The following is a 19,849-nucleotide window of genomic DNA, read 5'->3' as shown; positions in this document are numbered from 1 at the left end:
TACTTTGGCTAGTACTGACATCTTAATACTGTCTTCCATTCCATGAACATAAAATTTACTCCTGTTTTATACTTTTTTTCAGTGTAAAAGTGTTTTTTACCCTTGCTTAATTTTATAACAAAATATTTTATTCTTTTAATGCTATCAAAAAAAGTATTAATTTGTTTTTCAGATTGTTCACAGTTGGTGTATAGAGACACAACCCATTTTTATGCATTGATTTTGTACCTGCAACTTTGCTAAATTTATTTATTAGTTCTAACTGTTTTATTGAGGACTCTTTAGGGTTTTCAATCTATAAGATCATGTCATCTGAGTACAGAGATATTTACTTCTTCCTTTCTAGTATGAATTTTTTTCTCACCTGATGGTACTTGGACTATGCCTTCCATTACTGTGTTGAGTAGAAGTGATGAAGGTGACATCCTTCTCTCATTTCTGATCTTAAAGGAAAAGTTTTCAATCTTTCACCAACTGGGTATGGTATTAGTTGTGAGCTTTTCATAGAGGGTATCTATTATGTTGAGGTAGTTCCTTCTATTCTTAGTTTGCTGAGTGTTTTTATCATGAAAGGGCAGAGTGTTGAATTTTGTTAAATGTCTTTCCTGAATCCATTGAGATGATTTTTTTCCCTTCCCTCTCTTAATGTGGTTTATTACATTAATGTATTTTTATATGTTGAACAGGGCTTTTCTCGTGGCTCAGCTAGTAAAGAATCTGCCTGCAATGCAGGAGATCTGGATTTATCCCTGGGTTGGGAAGATCCCCTGGAGGAGGGCATGGCAACTCTCTCCAGTGTTCTTGCCTGGAGAATCCCTATGGACAGTCCATGGGGTCACAAACAGTCGGAGACGACTGAGTGACGTTCACTATTTTAAACAGTACTTATATCCAGGAATAAAGTCCACTTGGTCATGGTGTATAATCCTAATGTACTGCTGAATTCCGTTTGCTAGTATTTTTGAATAAATATTCATATGAGTTATTGGTCTGTAGTTTTCATTTCTTGCAGTGTCTTTTTCTGGCTTTAGTATTAAGATATAGCTGGACTGGTAGAATGAGTTATAAAGTGTTTCCTGCTCTTCAATTTTCTGGAAGCATTTCAAAAAGAATTTTTTTTTTTTAAATGTTTGGTGTAATTTACCAGAGATACCATCCTATCCTGCTCTTTTCTTTATTGAGAGCTTTTTGATTATTGATTCAGTCTCCATACTCATTATCATTCTGCACATATTTTATATTTCTTCAGTATTCAGTCCTGGTAGGTTATGTGTTCTAGGAATTTGTCTATTTCACCCAGTTATTCAATTTGTTGACATACAATTGTTCATAGTCCTCTCTTATAATCCTTTTTATATCTATAAAATTAGTCATAATTTCTGTAATTTAATTTTAGGCCTATAGATATTCTCTTTTTTTTTCTACTCAACCTAGCTAGAGATTTTTAAATTTTGGTAATTTTTTTTTTATTGATTCTTTGAAGAACTAACTTTTATTTTTTCTCTATTGCTTTTCTATTCTCTGTTATATTTGTCTTTAATCTTTATTATTTGATTCCTTTTAATATCTTTGGGTTTAATTTGCTCTTCTTTTTGTACTTGATGTATGAAGTCAGCTTTTCATGTGAGATCTTTTTTTCTTTTTTAATGTAAGCGTTTATAGCTGAAAGTTTCCCTCTAAACTCTATATTCACTGCCTCCCATAAATTGTGGTATAATGGGTCTTCATTTTCATTTATCTTGTTTGTATTTTCTAAATTCTCTTGTGGTTTCTTCCTTGACCCATTAGTCAAGGTTTAATATACTTTTCTTGAATTCCTTGAGAACCCAAGATCTCCAGTCAGTCCACTTTGTATCTCTATCTTCCAGTGTTATCATGTGCTTTTTGTTACGATATGTCTATGTTTTTTTATGAAGAGATCTCTAACTTTCCCATTCTTTTGTTTTTCCTCTATTTCTTTGTGATGATCACTGAAGAAGGCTTTCTTATTTCTACTTGCTATTCTTTGGAATGCTGCATTCAAATGGATATATTTTTCCTTTTCTCCTTTGCCTTTCATTTCTCTTCTTTTCTCAGCTATTTGTAAGGCCTCCTCAGACAACCATTTTGCCCTTTTGCATTTCATTTTCTTAGGGATTGTTTTGATCACAGCCTTCTGTACAATGTTATGAACCTCCATCCATAGTTCTTTAGGCACTCTGTCTATTAGATCTAATCCCTTGAATCTATTTGTCACCTTCACTGTATAATCATAAGAGTCTTGATTTAGGTCATACCTGAATGGTCTAGTGGTTTTCCCTACTTTCTTCAATTGAATCCTGAATTTTGCAATAAGGAGTTCATGATCTGAGCCACAGTTAGCTCCCAGTCTTGTTTTTACTGACTATATAGAGCTTATCCACCTTCGGCTGCAAAGAATATAACCTGTCTGATTTTGGTATTGACCATCTGGTGATGTCCATGTGTAGAGTCATCTCTTGTGTTGTTGGAAGAGGGTGTTTGCTATGACCAGTGCATTCTCTTGGCAAAAATCTGTTAGCCTTTGCCTTGCTTCATTTTGTAGTCCAAGAGGAGTACTTGCCTGTTACTCCAGGTATCTCTTGACTTCCTACTTTTACATCCCAGTCTCCTATGATGAAAAGGGAATCTTTTTTTGGTGTTAGTTCTGAAAGGTCTTGTAGGTCTTCAGAGAACCGTTCGCCTTCAGCTTCTTCAGCGTTAGTGGATAGACTTGGATTACTGTGATATTGAATGGTTTGCCTTGGAGACACATTGAGATCATTCTCTCATTTTTGAGAGTGCACTAAATACTGCATTTTGGACTCTTTTATTAGCTATGAGGGCTACTCCATTTCTTCTAAGGGATTCTTTCCCACAGTAGTAAATGTAATGGTCATATGAATTAAATTCACCCATTCCAGTCCATTTTAGTTCACTGATTCCTAAAATGTCAGTATTCACTCTTGCCATCTACTGTTTGACCACTTCCAATTTACCTTGATCCATGGACCTAGCAGTCCAAGTTCCTATGCAATATTATTCTTCACAACATCAGACTATACTTCCATCACAAGTCACATCTACAACTGGGCATTGTCTTTACTTTGGCTCAGCCTCTTCATTCTTTCTGGAGCTATTTCTCCACCTTCTTCAGTAGCATATTGGGCACCTACCGCCTTGGGGAGTTCATCTTTCACTGTCATATAATTTTGCCATTTCATACTATTCATGGAGTTCTCAGGGCAAGAATGCTGAAGTGGTTTGTCCAGTGGACCATGTTTTGTAAAAAAAAAAAAAAAAAAAATTAGAGAAAATTAGAGATATCAAGAGAACATTTCATTTAAAGATGGGCACAATAAAGGACAGAAATGGTATGGACTTAACAGAAGCAGAAGGTGTTAAGAAGAGGTGGCAAGAATACACAGAACAACTATACAAAAAAGATCTTCATGACCCAGATAACCACAGTGGTATGATCACTCACCTAGAGTCAGACATCCTGGAGTCTGAAGACAAACGGGCCTTGGGAAGCATCACTACAGGCAAATCTAGTGGAGGTGATGGAATTCTAGCTGAGCTATTTTAAATCCTAAATCATGATGCTGTGAAAGTGCTGCACTCAATATGCCAGCAAATTTGGAAAACTCAGCTGTGGCCACAGGACTGGAAAAGATCAGTTTTTATTGCAATCCCAAAGAAAGGAAATGCCAAAGAATGTTCAAACTACTGCACAATTGCATTCATGTCACACGCTAGCAAAGTACTGCTCAAAATTCTCCAAGCCAGGCTTCAACAGTAAATGACTCAAGAACTTCCAGATGTTCAAGCTGGATTTAGAAAAGGCAGAGGAACCAGAGATCAATGGCCAACATCTTTTGAATCATAGAAAAAGCAAGAGAATTCCAGAAAATCATCTACCTCTGCTTCAGTAACTATGATAAAACCTTTGACTGTGTGGATCACAGCAAACTGTGGAGAATTCTAAAAGCAAGGGTTAGACCATCTTACCTGCCGCCTGAGAAATCTGTATGCAGGTCAAGAAGCAACAGTTAGAACTGGACATGGAACAACAATCTGGTTTCAAATTGGGAAAGGAGAACAGCAAGGCTATATACTTTCACCCTGCTTATTTAACTTATATGCAGAGTATATCATGTGAAATCCCAGGCTGGATGAATCACAAGCTGGAATCAAGATTGCTGGGAGAAAAATCAATAACCTCATAAATGCAGATGACACCACCCTTATGGTAGAAAGTGAAGAAAAACTAAAGAGCCTCTTGATGAAAGTGAAAGAGGAAAGTGAAAAAGCTGGCTTAAAACTCAACATTCAAAAAATGAAGATCATGGTATCTGGTCCCATCACTTCATGGCAAATAGATGGAGAAACAATGGAAAGCATGACAGACTTTATTTTCTTGGGCTCCAAAATCACTGCAGATGATGATTGCAGCCATGAAATTAAAAGGCACTTGATCCTTGGAAGAAAAGCTATGACCAACCTAGACAGCATATTAAAAAACAGAGACATTATTTTGCCAGCAAAGTCCTTATAGTCAAAGCTATAGTTTTTTCCTTTAGTCATGTATGGATGAGAGAGTTGGACCGTAAAGAAAGCTGAGTGCTGAAGAATTGATGCTTCTGAACTGTGTTGTTGGAGAAGACTCTTGCGAGTCCTTTGGACTGCAAGGAGGTCAAACCAGTCAATCCTAAAGCGAATCAGTCCTTAATATTCTTTGGAAGGACTGATGCTGAAGCTGAAGCTCCAATACTTTGGCCACCTGATGCGAAGAGCTGACTCATTGGAAAAGACCCTGATGCTGAGAAAGATTGAGGGCAGGAGGAGAAGGGGACAACAGAGGATAAGATGATTGGATGGAATCACTGACTCAATGGACATAAATTTGGGCAAACTCCTGGAAATGGTGAAGGACAGGGAAACCTGGCATGCTGCAATCCATGGGATCATGGAGAGTTGGACACGAATGAGCGACTGAACTAACTGACTGTCTATGGCTTTTTAGTTGTAAGATTAAAGGTGTGGAAGGGATGGGACAGCTCTATCTTATCCAGAACTAGAAGTCTGCAGGTCAGTTTTTTGCTGTCAATAAAACCGAAATCCAGCTCACGTTTAGTTATGGTCCTGCAGCTTATCAGATATATGGCAAGACACTTGTACTCTCTTAGAATGTGTCCTTATTTATTGTTATAAAGAGAAATTGGGATTTCTAACAGTTTGTCTCTGTCCATCTCTGAGAATCAAAATGGCTTTTTTTTTAAACTGTACAATATTTATTGGTTTTGCCATATATCAACATGAATCTGCCACAGGTATACACGTTTTTCCCATCCTGAACCCTCCTCCCTCCTCCCTCCCTGTACTATCCCTCTGGGTCATCCCAGTGCACCAGCCCCAAGCATCCAGCATCGTGCATCAAACCTGGACTGGCGACTCGTTTCATATATGATATTATGCATGTTTCATTGCCATCAAAATGGCTTTTGATGAGAAAGGTTTCATTTTGATGAAGTCCAATATATTGATTTGTTTTCTATTAGAGGTTTTTTTAATTCTAATTTAAAATTTTTTACATACTGAAAGTGTTAGAGTTTCTCCTGTGTTTTCTTCTGTAAAGTTTATGTTTTACCTTATATTTCAGTCTTTGACAAGTTTGACTCAACTTTTTATATGATGTGAGATAAAGTTTTTCTAATGACGATGTGGTGGTGATTGTGATCATGATCATTAATAAAATTTCAATTGAAACTAGTTCCAACACCAGATATGGAAAAGAGTGCCTATTCTACCATCAAATTGCCTTGGAAGCTTTGTCAAAAGCACATATATAAGTCTATTTCTTGACTGTTTTGTTTTATTGATCAATTTGTCTATATTTATGCTGATACAGCACTGTTCTATTATAATACCTTTATAAGTCTTGTAAGAAGGTAGTCTAAGTTCTCAAAAATGTTTCTTTTCTCAAAGTCATCTGGACTATTCTCAGTTCTTTGGATTTTTTAATATAAATTTTAGAATCAGATTGTCAATTTGTATTAAAAATTGCTGGGGTTTAATTTGTCATGAATGTTTTATAGTTTTCAGTGTGCAGATCCTGAAAATCTTTTGTCAAATTTAACCCTAAATAATTCATATTTGTAATGTTACTGTAAATGACATTGTTTTAAATTTTATTCTGGCTACTTATTGTTTTAAATTTTATTCTGCTACTCATTACTTGTAGAGAGCTGAATATTTTTCCTTAAAATTCATGTTCACTCAGCACTTCAGAATGTGACCTTATTTGAAAATAGGGTCTCTGCAGATATAATTAAGAATTGAGTGATATCATACTGAATCATGATGGGCCCTAAATCCAAATAACATATCCTCAGAAGAGACAGAAAGGACACACAGAGGAAAAGCAGAAATTGTAGTTGCTGCCACAAGCCAAAGAATGTCTAGGGCCACTGAAACTAGAAGAGGTAAGGAAGGATTTTGTTCCCTAGAACCTTCAGAGAGAACTTAGTACTAGTGACATTTTGATATGGACTCTGGCGTACTGAACTGTGAGAGAATAAATCTCAGTTTTTTTAAGTCACCAAGTTTATGGTAATTTGTCACAGCAGTCTCAGAAAACTAGAAATATATTTGTATATTGATCTTGTATTCTGAAACTTTTCTAAACTCACTTATTAGCTCTAGTAGTTTCTAGTATGTTACATAGCATCTTCTATATGGATAATTTTGTTTTCTATGAATAAAGATGTTTCTATTTTTTTCCTCTGCAATTTGTATTACTTTTATTTCTTTTTCTTATTGTACTGGCTGGAACTTCTAGTACAATGTTGATTCTAATTAGTAAAAATGTCCATTTTTGCCTTGTTTCTTGTCTTAGGGGGAAAACATTTAGCCTGTAGGCACATATCATTTTGTAAGTTTTTCATAGATGTATCAGGTTGAAGAAGGTCTCTTCTATACCTCATTGCTGAGCATTTTAACACATTATTGATGGGGGGATTTTTGCAAAAGTTAATGCCTGTGGTCAGCAATTTGTTATGTAAGTGAACATTGAAACATCTCCAGTCAATAACATTCAGGTAACAAAAGACATATTAATGTATCTCTGGTCCTTAATGTATTAATCAGTAATCAGTTTCTAAATTTTAGCAGTTTTTTTTTCATTCTCACTTGAGATGATCATATGTTTATTTTTTCTTTTTTATGTCAATATGGTGAATTATGATTTTCAAATACTAACCCTGCTTTTAATCCTTGGGATAAACCTTACTTGGTGATGTTGTACTGTAATTTTTATATATAATTGAACTCATTTCAGTTCAGTTCAGTCACTCAGTCGTGTCCGACTCTGTGACCCCATGGACTGCAGCACGCCAGCCTTCCCTGTCCATCACCAACTCCCGGAGCCTGCTCAAACTCATATCGGTCAGGTTGGTGATGCCATCCAACCATCTCATCCTCTGTCATCCCCTGATCCTCCTGCCTTCAATCTTTCCCAGCATCACGGTATTTTCCAGTGAGTCGGTTCACATCAGGTGGCCAAAGTATTGGAGCTTCAGCTTTAGCATCAGTCCTTCCAATGAATATTTAGGACTGATTTCTTTTAGTATTGGCTGGTTGGATCTCCTTGCAGTGCAAGGGACTCTCAAGAGTCTCCTCCAACACCACAGTTAAAAGCACCAATTCTTCGGGGCTCAGCTTTCTTTATAGTTCAACTCTAACATCCATACATGACAAATGGAAAAACCATAGCTTTGACTAGATGGACCTTTGTTGGTAAAGTAATGTCTGTGCTTTTTAATATGCTGTCTAGGTTGGTCATAGCTTTTCTTCCAAGTCCAATAATTGAACTAGATTTTACTAAAGTTTTGTTAAGAATTTTTACATATGTGTCCATGAAGGATATTGGTTTTAGTTATCTTTTCTTGTAATATAATTGTCTGGTTAGTTATCTGGATAATTCTAGCCTTGTAGGATGAGTTGCAAGTATTCTCCCTGCTTCAATTTTCTAAGGATTTGGCATAGACTTGGTGTTATGTCATCTTTAAATGGGGCCTCCCGGGGGGCTCAATGGTAAAAAATCTGCCTGCAATGCAGGAGATGCAGGAGACAAGGGTTTGATCCCTGGGTCAGGAAGATCCTCTGAAGAAGGGCATGGCAACCCACTCCAGTATTCTTGTGAGGAGAATCCCATGGACAGAGGAGCCTGGTGGGCTACTGTCCACAGGATCGCAAAGAGTCAGACATGATTGAAGCTACTGACCATGCATGCATGCATCTTTAAATGATAGGTAGAATTACCACTAAAGCCATCTTGACCTATAGTCTCCTCCAGAAGAAGTGTTTTAAATAAAATTTCCATTTATTGAACAATTGTAGGGCTTTCTTCTATTCCAATACAAGTGTTTATACTATAAAATTTCCCAAGTACTACTTTTGTCATATCACAAATTATTATATGCTTAGTTTTCATTTTCACTCAATTCAAAGTATCTTATAATTTCCCTTTTGACTTCTTCTTTGAGTTATTTAGATCTGTATTGTTTCATGTTAATTTAAATATTAGGGGAATTTTCAGAGATCTGTCATTAGTTTCTTGTTTAATTCTATTGTGTTCAGTATATATTTTATGATTTGAATCATATTAACATTATTGATCTGCCTCTTGAGAAATTTGTATGCAGGTCAGGAAGCAACAGTTAGAACTGGACATGAAACAACAGACTGGTTCCAAATAGGAAAAGGAGTACATCAAGGCTGTATATTGTCACGCTGTTTATTTAACTTCTATGCAGAGTACATCATGAGAAACGCTGGACTGGAAGAAACACAAGCTGGAATCAAGATTGCCGGGAGAAATATCAATAACCTCAGATATGCAGAGGACACCACCCTTATGGCAGAAAGTGAAGAGGAACTCAAAAGCCTCTTGATGAAAGTGAAAGTGGAGAGTGAAAAAGTTGGCTTAAAGCTCAACATTCAGAAAACAAAGATCATGGCATCCGGTCCCATCACTTCATGGGAAATAGATGGGGAAACAGTGGAAATAGTGTCAGACTTTATTTTTCTGGGCTCCAAAATCACTACAGATGATGACTGCAGCCATGAAATTAAAAGACGCTTACTCCTTGGAAGGAAAGTTATGACCAACCTAGATAGCATATTCAAAAGCAGAGACATTACTTTGCCAACAAAGGTCCATCTAGTCAAGGCTATGGTTTTTCCTGTGGTCATGTATGCATGTGAGAGTTGGACTGTGAAGAAGGCTGAGTGCCGAAGAATTGATGCTGTTGAACTGTGGTGTTGGAGAAGACTCTTGAGAGTCCCTTGGACTGCAGGGAGATCCAACCAGTCCATTCTGAAGGAGATCAGCCCTGGGATTTCTTTGGAAGAAATGATGCTAAAGCTGAAACTCCAGTACTTTGGCCACCTCATGTGAAGAGTTGACTCATTGGAAAAGAGTCTGATGCTGGGAGGGATTGGAGGCAGGAGGAGAAGGGGACGACAGAGGATGAGATGGCTGGATGGCATCACTGACTCGATGGACGTGAGTCTGGGTGAACTCCGGGAGTTGGTGATGGACAGGGAGGCCTGGCGTGCTGTGATTCATGGGGTCGCAAAGAGTCGGACACGACTGAGCGACTGATCTGATCTGATCTGATCTGAACATTATTGAGGTGTATTCTATGGTCCTGTATATGGATTATCTTGGTCAATATTCCACGTGCACGTGAAACAAATGTACTGTTGTTGGTGGCAAGTTCTACAATTGTCAACTAGGTAAATTGGTTCACAGTGTTGTTCAAGTCATATGTACTTGCTGATTTTCTGTCTACTTGTTCTATCAGTATTTTAGAGAAGGTGTTGAAATCTATGATTGTAATTGGGATTTGTGTTTTTATCCTGCATTTTTATCAAGTTAATATGATAAAATTTTGTCATTTTATCAGTTTACATGAAGCACTGTAGTATGTGAATATTTATGATTTTATGTCCTCTTGACAAACTCACCACTTAAAATTATGTAATGACATTCTATGACCATGATGTGTTAGTGTTAATCACTCAGTCGTGTCCAACTCTGTGGCCCCATGGACTGTAGCCTGTTAGGTATTATTCTTTTCTCTGAAATTTATTGTAACTGATATCAGTATAGCCACTCAAGCCCTGTTCTAATTGATGGTAAGCTTGTTCATCTTTTTCCATTCTTTTTATTATAATCAATTTGTATCTTTAAATTTAAAATCAGGGCCTTATAGGCAGCATATATTTATGTCTTCCTTTTCTATACAGTTTGATAATATCTGCTTTATAATTGAGGTCTTTAGACCATTTACATTAAAGTGATTATTGGTATTGACATGTTTGAATTTTAATCAAGTATCTTGCCATTTGTTTCCATTTGTCCCATCTGCTCTTGTTTTTCTCTTTTCCCTCCAACATTTTCTTGTGTATTCTGAAGATTCCATTTTATCTATTTTGGTAATATACATTTTTAACATTTCAGAATCTACCTTCAAGTGATATTAAGGTATAGAATAAGAACTTTAAAATTGTGTACACCTATTCCCCACTTCCTGGCCTTGTACTACTATTGACATACATTTTACTCCTACATGTGTTGTAAATCCTATAATACATAGTAAGTTGGGGGCAATTTGAAGGCTTATATTGTTACCCCTCTCTCAGAGAACTTTTCCCTCCACTGTCTAATGTTCAGTAACTGAAAATTGTTGTTTTATATATTTTGTCCACATTTTCATTTTTTCAGTTATAGGGAATTAAATCCAGTCCCTGTTACTCTATTTTCATTTGAAGCATAAATGTGGCTTGATGTTTCAAATGATGGTTAATTTTTCAGGACTTGTTTCACTTCTAACCAAAGTGCATTTCATATGTATCTGGACTTGCTGAAAGAGTCCAGTATCTGTGCACTATTCTTGCTCTGCCTCTGGCTAGAAAATTCAAACTGCATAGCTTTCTTTGGTCACAGGGTGGCCCTTAAGTTTATTTTCTGAATTTCCTTCAATAGATTTTATTTTTTTAAGAAAAAAATCCAGCAATTATTTGTATTCAAATGTTATATTATCTACATTATTATTTAAATTTTATTGAAGTACATAAGGGTTCAAACATGTATCCTTGTTGGTCATTTGCTGACAAACAGTAAATCTATACTTACTCAGTGTTTCATCCGTCAGATATCTACTAGATATACATGATATACTAAAATTTCAATGACCAATTCATATCTACATCTCAAAACTTTCTTAAACACCCTTTTCTTTGATAACAAAGGGCACACCCTCTAATCTCACTGTCTTCTCTTTGCTAGATTTTTTAGGTATTTATGAGAAGAATTTGTCTATCCCTTTTGTGAAGAATGGCCACTGAGGGAGAAAAGGAAGCTCGCCACATAGAAATGATGTCAACAAGCAAATACAGCCAGGTCTTAGATATGAATGTTCCCTTCAAGGGAACTTCATGCCCAGTTTCCTTATTGTCTTTTGGTCACTTTCTGCTGGTTGTTTGTTGCCTGAGCATCTTACATGGAGCCTGACCACTCACATACTACACCACTAGATGCCGTTTCAGATCCAAACAGTTAAGAGCTAAGGGAAGGTGGTTAACAGAAAGCATTCTGTCCAGAGACTAGAATCCTTTTCATCCTTCTCTGAGGTTGACAGAGCACCTTGGATCTACCTATATACAAAGAGACGTACAGTTTTGGGGGTATATGCATGTCTAACCTTCTATCAAAATATACTATAAATTCACTCACATGTGAACTTCCAATTTCTCTTCATGAAGGAAATGCTGAATATCCTTAGGCCAAGAAAGCCAGAATGCTTCTGTTTTCCATAGAAGTTGGTGCAAACATTGGCAATCAAGACTGATAAGTCTAAGAGACTTACCCGACAGTTCAGTGGTTAATACTCTGTGCTTCCACCACAGGCGGTGTGGGTCCAATTCCTGGTTGGGAAAACTAAGACCCTAATGTGGCAAGGTGTGGCCAAAAAATACAGTTTAAAAAGAAGAAGAAAAAGAGTGACAAGTCTGATGGGCATAAGCCTCTCTGTTCATTTGTTTTCCTGTCTTTTCAACTTTAGCCTTTCTCTTTATAAATTTCTGTCTCATATGAATATACCTTGTGTCTCAAGCACCTGGAGGAGGAAGGGCTTTGAAATTGATTAGGCATCTGATTCATGATGTCTGGGGTTTGCTGTGTTACACGCCATTTTCACCTGCCTAGCCACTTTCCCCTTTGGATTTGGAAGTTCTATTGTAATGCTATATTCTAGAGCAGAGGGGTATAGGTGTATAGGTGTACATCTCTTTGTGTATAGGTAGATCCAAGGTGTCCTGTCAGCCTCAGAAAAGGATGAGTTTAAGATTCTAGTCTCTGGACAGAATGCTGTTAACCACCTTCCCTTGGCTCTTAACAGAGTGTTTGGATCTGAAAGGGCATCTAATGGTGTAGTATGTGAGTGGTTAGGCTCCATGTAAGAAGCTTAGGCAACAACCAACCAAACTTTCTCTATTAGGGTCAAATAAGTACACAGGCTTTACAAGTGGGCCATACCATCTCTTCACAACTACTCACTTCTGCCACTGTAAGCCAAAACCAACCATAGATAATATATAAATAAATATGTCTGTATTCCAATAAAGCTTTATGGATTCATATAATTTTTACATGTCACAAAATGTTTTTTCAACCACTAAAAAATGTAAAATTTATTCTAAGCTCATTGGCCAAAAAAAAAAAAAGCAGGCAGCTAAATTTGGCTCATGGGCTGTGGTTTGCCAACTTCTATTCTAGAATCCTAACTTCTAAGTTTATTTCCACAGAAGACTCTCTTCATACATAATATGTATTTCACCTACTTAGCAAACTGCATGGCAACTTCATTTTCTTTTGGGACACTAACCCAATAGTCCTCCAGTCAATCTTCTCATAAAGAACTCCACATTTGGGTATCTACTGAATTCACTGACATGATCTCCTGGCATCTAACTCAATATTGTTGTTCACTTAGTCATGTCTGACTCTTTGTGACCCCGTGGACTCATTATAGGATAATTTTTTACTTTCATAGGTTTCACGAGGGTGATGTGAGGATTTCTCAGATTGTTAAGTGAGCTGTCCCCTCACACATCTTGCATAATATCATAAACAGGGAGATTCTTGGGAAGGCACTTGGGAAAGACAGGGTCTTTCCAGGAAGCATAACAGGGAGAAGGGATTTATGCACAGTTTATAGAACAGAGTGAGGATTCAATTCATTCAGAATTCCAGAGACATAGTAGGACTTTCTCACCTTAAGGACTCCTGAACAGCAACAACCTGGGAAGAAGGTGGCAATGGGGTACAACAGCAGAGGAATGGAAGTACCCACTTACCCTTTAGCCTATTGAACTTGTTTGTGAGTACTGGGACAACTAGGCTTTGGGAACGTCCCTCACATAACTGAAGGTAATATCTAAAGGGTTGGGTCATGCATCTCCCAGCGGCAGTTAAGAGCTTAAAGAAAGCTTACAGACTTATTGCCTCATCAAGTGCACACAAAAGGCTTGGGAGGTGATTATTATATTCATCTTGCTGAGAAACATTATGATTTTTAAAGAGGTATGTCTCATTGTTATTAGGTTTATAATTCTAAATAAGAGATTGAAGTAAGCTAAAAACAAGATTTTGTCACAAGTACTTAAAAGTGCTCACATTAACTTTCATCAAGTGGTCAACATGCTCTTTCCTTAATATGTATTGTTTTGAAAACTGAGAAAATGGAGGGAGTTTCCTGGCAGTCCAGTGGTTAGGACTTGGCACTTTCACTGCTGCAGCCCTAGTTCAATCTATCTATGGTCAGGGAACTAAGATCCCACAAGATGCAAAACATAGCCAAAAATAAAAAATTAAGTCCACGGAGGGTGTAACATGTGGGTCACCAGGACCTCTAATCTTTAAGATGAGGATGCCCTCTGACAGTTCTAAATTGATAAATCTGATAGACAATGAACATGGCTTTCCATTTCTGTGAAAAATATAAGAAATTATCTGTGAATGTGATACTGAAAAGGTAAGATCTAGTACTCCAATCAGCATCATTTGGGAATTTTCCAATGCAGACAAACAAAAAAAGAGGGAGAAAGTAGAGATAAGAAAATTAAAATTATTCATAGTTCTACCATAAAGAGATACTTTTACTTTATATATTCTTAGATGGTGTGTTCATATATAAAACATATACGATTTTAAGGGAAAAAAAACAAAATGCTTTTTTAAACTGCTTTATTAACTTCACAATATATAACGAACATTTCTCCATGCAACAGTTAAAACCTTCCTGCTGACAGAAACTTATAGATTGGGTCAAAAACAGAACATTCAGTTAGAAGCTGGTAATAGGAAACGCGCAAGAAACAAGTTTAACACCAAAACCTTTACAACAAAGGTAAGTCAAGAACATCTAAGTTTAGGAAGTAAGTGTCTCCTAACTTCAGGGAAAACATCAGGATTCAAGGCATAAGGCAAAACTCATCATGATGCTCATGGTAAGGGGGGTCAGTGCTAACTGCCCGCAGACTATGACTCAACTGCTTTTCCCTCAGCTTTTCCATCAGCTGCCTCACCTCCTCCCCAATCCTTTCCATATTCTCTTCTCTCATCCTTGCCTGTGGCTCGCCAAGCCTCTGAGTCACGTCCCATCTATAATGCAGGATGGGCTGCCTAACACGGAACCGCCTACGATTTCCTCTAGGTACATAATATTCACTAGCACCCGAAAGGAGGGCCATAGGTTCTCTTTTATTAGCATCTTGATCCTTTCCATCTTTTTTTTCATTCTCCTGGTTGGCATCTTTCATGTTGCGATTTTTTACTGCTTGTTCCTCTTTGGACGCCATTGCTCCTAGGAGACAAAAGACGCAACAAGGGACTATTTTCTGGGTGAAATGATCAGCACCGAGGACAGAGGCCCTACTACGCACCTCTCAAGATTCCCAGTCCTGGTGGTCAAAGGCTTTGCAAATTTTCCTTTTCCCACCTGAGAGGCCTCCTACGCCCTCTAGGGGGCCCCCAGTCCGAGCACTACCCACCTCCTGCGCCCCAACCCACCATTTTCCCTGCCGATCCAGGCCCAGGTCTCTGCAGGCACCAAAATGGAGGACGGGGTTGCAGGGAGCATTTGGAGTCTTAGGGTTTTCCCCACGTTCCCCCCACCGCCCAACTGTCCCTCGCACCGACCTGGGCCTATCCTTGCTGTCTCCTGCTCCTCCCGATTCTTGCTGCAAGTGTGCCGCTGCAACACTTCGACTCGCAGACCTGCAGAGGATCGGGGTGGGGGCAGGGGCCTGCTGCAGCCGGGCGCTCGGCCCCTTCCCGGCCCCGGGTCCCCTACCCCCAGCCGCCCCCACCCAGTGTGCCCCGCTCCCACGCTCGGCCGCCCCCTTCCCAGCCCCCACACCCCGCATCGACCACCATTTTTTCCACCCCAAGAAGATCGGGGGTGGGGCGGGGCTGTGGGAAAAGCTTGCTATGGTGCTAGAGGCAGGTGTTCGCAAGGGGCTGTTGCCCCAAGGTCTCCCGGCCCGCCCTCCACCACAGCCGCCTGGAAGGCCTGCCGCTTTCGGCTGCCAAATGCTGGGCCGCGGGGGGTGTGGGAGCTGCTGTCTCCGCTCTGGGGCAACAGGACCCCAGAGGAAGGGTCCGTAGGCCGCGTCCGCTCGCCCACGCCACCTTTGCAGACCCCACTCCGGGTCCCTTACCTGCTCCCCTCGCGCCTGCCACTATTGGGGGCCGCCCCGGCCCGCACTTCCCTCAGTGCCAGGCGGAGCAGGTACCAAGAAGCAAGAGGGTGACCGTCGGGTCTGACGCAAGAGCTGGGCGTGCAAGACTCTGTGCCACCCGGTCACGTGGGGCATGTGTCACCGCGGAAGGCCACGCCCTCACCCCGCCCCTCCTACCCCGAGCCGGGGGTCTCGCAGAGCCGGAGCCCCGCGGGGACACCTCCCCTTGCACCCCACTCTTACCCGCCCCACCCACCCCCCGGTCCCGTGACACTTATCCAGAAGCCGGCCTCAGAGCTCTCCTTTCTTTATGTATTCCTGGGTCTTTCTCTTCTGGCCTCGGAAGGGTAGTACCTTCCCAGAGGGCTGATGGCCATGCCCACTTCTCTTCTGAGGACTTGGGTTTTCCCTCTTGTTCCCAGGACACTCCTTCCACCTGCTGTCTTTGCTTCCAGTCTTTCTTTTCCGCCACTAAAACGGATAGAAGAAATAGGTCCGGAAAAGAGCCTAGGAGCCTGGATTTTGAAAAATTCTTAATATCTCTGTTTGGTTCCCTTTATTTTAAACAGGAGTCAGTGTGCTTTTTAAAATCGATGTTTTTATTTGGAAAAGGGTTAAAGTTTGGGGAAAAGAAATCAAACACCTGTTTCTTCTGCTAAGTCGTTATATAAATATAGACTTTACAGGCAGCTACATTTTTAGAACTTGGGAAAGGACAGGGCAGCTGATGGTTCCTCTTGTGAGGGTCCCTTCCATGAAGTGAGCCAATAAGTTTGTAGCGCAGTACAGCCTTGTTTGTTTTTCAGAAATAAAAGAACAGTAGAAACTCCGTCACAAATTTCTGATTCAAAAGGCAGTAAGTATGTCTGTTTGCAAGTCGCATGATCATGTTGATAAATTCCTGAGGCATCTACAATAAACCTACCATAGAACTAAGAATTTAATTTAGCAGACTTGTAGTTATAGAGATACAGAGACTCAGTTGTGATCCTGTATGCTAGCAATGAACAATTGGAATTGGGGTAAATTTAAGAAAACATGAAGAAAACTTATACACTGAAAACTACAGAACACCACCGAAAAAAGCTAAAATCAAAATGAATGTTAAGATAAACCATGGTCCTTGATCCAGAAAATCAGTACTGTTAAGATATTAATTCTCTTTAAGTTGATCTATAAATTCAGTGCTTCCCTTTTAGCTCAGTTGGTAAAGAATCTGCCTGCAATGTAGGAGACCTGGCTTCCATTCCTGGATGGGGAAGATCCCCTGGAGAAGGAAATGGCAACCTATTCCAATATTCTTACCTGGAGAATCCCATGGACAGAGGAGCTTGGTGGGCTACAGTCCACGGGGTGGCAAAAGTTGGACACGACTTAAATTTAGTGCTGTTAAAATCATACTTGCAGCAGGCAGCTTCATATAAATGGATAAACTTTGTTGTTTAGTTGCTAAGTCCTGTCCAACTCTTTGCGACCCCATGGACTGTAACCCACCAGGCACCTCTGTCCATGATGTTTCCCAGGCAAGAATGCTTGAGTGGGTTGCCATTTCCTTCTCCAAAACTGACAAACTTACCCTCCCCCAAAATTTATATGGAAACGCAAAGGGCCTAGAACAGGCAAAATACTTTTGAAAAGAAAAACACAAATCTGGAAAATTGCATTATCTAAGTTCCAGACTTATGATGTAATTTTACAGATAGTGGAGTATACAGACACTGGACTTACAAAAATTAAAAACTTCTACTCTTTGAAAGATATGGTTAAAAAATGAAATGGGAAGCTGGGAGAAAATATTTATAATATGTGTAACCAACAAAAGGTTTATATCCAGAGATGTATAAAGAACTCAAATTTAAAAATAAGAAGGTACCAATGCAATTAAAAATGATCAAAATAAATAATATATGAAAATTTTTTAAAAAGATCAGAATTAACAAAAATGTCACAAAAGTACAAATACCAATTACCAATGAGCTCATGGAATGATGCTCAATCTCATTAATCATCAGGAAAATGTAAAAAAAAATACGGAATAAAATATCACCACATACTCATCAGAGTAGCTAAAATTTAAGTCCGACAATCTTAAGTATTTTTGAGGATATGGTCAACTGGAATTCTCATTCATTGCTGGTAAGAAGTTCAATCACCTTGACAGATTTTAACAGTTCCTTGAAAAGTTAGACTTACACTTAACCATCTGTCCTGGAAATTCCACTCTTAAGGAATTTTCCCAAACAGAATTTAAAATATATTTCCTCAGAAAGACTTGCACAGGAATGCTCATGGCAATTCCATTTATGATAGCCCCTAAATGGATACAATCCAAAAGTCCATCAAGAAATGAATAAAAAAAATTGTGATGCATTCATGCATTAGAATACTTTGAAGCCATAGATAGGGACAAAGTATTGGTACAAGCAATGACAGAGATGCATCTGAAAAAATATCATATGTAGGGAAAGTTCAGTTTAGTTCAGTCACTCAGTCGTATCCGACTCTTTGCAACCCCAAGAACTGCAGCACGCCAGGCCTCCCTGTCCATCACCAACTCCGGGAGTTCACTGAGACTCACGTCCATCGAGTCAGTGATGCCATCCAGCCATCTCATCCTCTGGCGTCCCCTTCTCTTCTTGCCCCCAATCCCTCCCAGCATGAGTCTTTTCCAATGAGTCAACTCTTCTCATGAGGTGGCCAAAGTACTGGAATTCCAGCTTTAGCATCATTCCTTTCAAAGAAATCCCAGGGCTGATCTCCTTTAGAATGGACTGGTTGGATCTCCTTGCAGTCCAAGGGACTCTCAAGAGTCTTCTCCAACACCACAGTTCAACAGCATCAATTCTTCGGCACTCAGCCTTCTTCACAGTCCAACTCTCACATCCATACATGACCACAGGAAAATCCATAGCCTTGACTAGACGAAACTTAGTTGGCAAAGTAATGTCTCTGCTTTTGAATATGCTATCTAGGTTGGTCATAACTTTCCTTCCAAGGAGTAAGCGTCTTTTAATTTCACGGCTGCAGTCACCATCTGCAGTGATTTTGGAGCCCAGAAAAATAAAGTCTAACACTGTTTCCACTGTTTCCGCATCTATTTCCCATGAAGTGATGGGACCGGATGCCATTCGTTTTCTGAATGTTGAGCTTTAAGCCAACTTTTTCACTCTCCACTTTCACTTTCATCAAGAGGCTTTTGAGTTCCTCTTCACTTTCTGCCATAAGGGTGGTGTCATCTGCATATCTGAGGTTATTGACATTTCTCCCAGCAATCTTGATTCCAGCTTGTGCTTTTTCCAGCCCAGCGTTTCTCATGATGTACTCTGCATATAAGGTAAATAAGCAGGGTGACAATATACAGCCTTGATGTACTCATTTTCCTATTTGGAACCAGTCTGTTGTTCCATGTCCAGTTCTAACTGTTGCTTCCAAACCTGCATACAGGTTTCTCAAGAGGCAGGTCAGGTGGTCTGGTATTCCCATCTCTTTCAGAATTTTCCACAGTTTATTGTGATCCACACAGTCAAAGGCTTTGGCATAGTCAATAAGGCAGAAATAGATGTTTTAGGGAAACTTACCAGATACAAAATAGTGCATTCTGCATGATTCTATTTATATAAAGTTCTAGAAAAGGCAATATGTATGCAGGTCGAGAAGCAACAATTAGAACCAGACATGGAACAACAGACTGATTCCAAGTTGAGAAAGTAGTACATCAAGACTGTATATTGTCACCCTGCTTGTTTTACTTATATGCAGGGTACATCACGTGAAATGCCAGGCTGGATGAAGCATAAGCCAGAATCAAGATTGCCGGGAGAAATATCAATAACCTCAGATACACAGATGACACCACCCTTCTGGCATCAAGCAAAGAAAAACCAAAGAGCCTCTTGATGAAAGTGAAAGAGGAGAGTGAAAAATCTGGCTTAAAACTCAGCATTCAGAAAACGAAGATCATGGCATCTGGTCCCATCACTTCATGGCAAACAGATGGGGAAACAATGAAAACAGTGACAAACTTTATTTTCTTGGGCTCCAA

The 19,849-nt window shown here is 39.3% G+C and overlaps 1 protein-coding gene across 1 annotated transcript; it reads right to left on the bottom strand.

Moving 5' to 3' along the window:
• Nucleotides 1–14,297: 14,297 nt before the first annotated feature.
• On the bottom strand, nucleotides 14,298–15,884 carry LOC768028 (brain expressed X-linked 2). Its single transcript, NM_001077087.1, is given in 3 exon segments — nucleotides 14,298–14,930; nucleotides 15,266–15,343; nucleotides 15,787–15,884. A coding segment is annotated over 1 exon segment (387 nt). The 5' UTR covers nucleotides 14,926–14,930; nucleotides 15,266–15,343; nucleotides 15,787–15,884; the 3' UTR covers nucleotides 14,298–14,538.
• Between the last annotated feature and the right edge of the window lie 3,965 nt (nucleotides 15,885–19,849).

Source organism: Bos taurus, chromosome X (genome assembly GCF_002263795.3).
Source record: "Bos taurus isolate L1 Dominette 01449 registration number 42190680 breed Hereford chromosome X, ARS-UCD2.0, whole genome shotgun sequence".
In the NCBI taxonomy this organism is placed as follows: domain Eukaryota; kingdom Metazoa; phylum Chordata; class Mammalia; order Artiodactyla; family Bovidae; genus Bos; species Bos taurus.
This window is presented reverse-complemented; position numbering and strand designations above follow the sequence as displayed.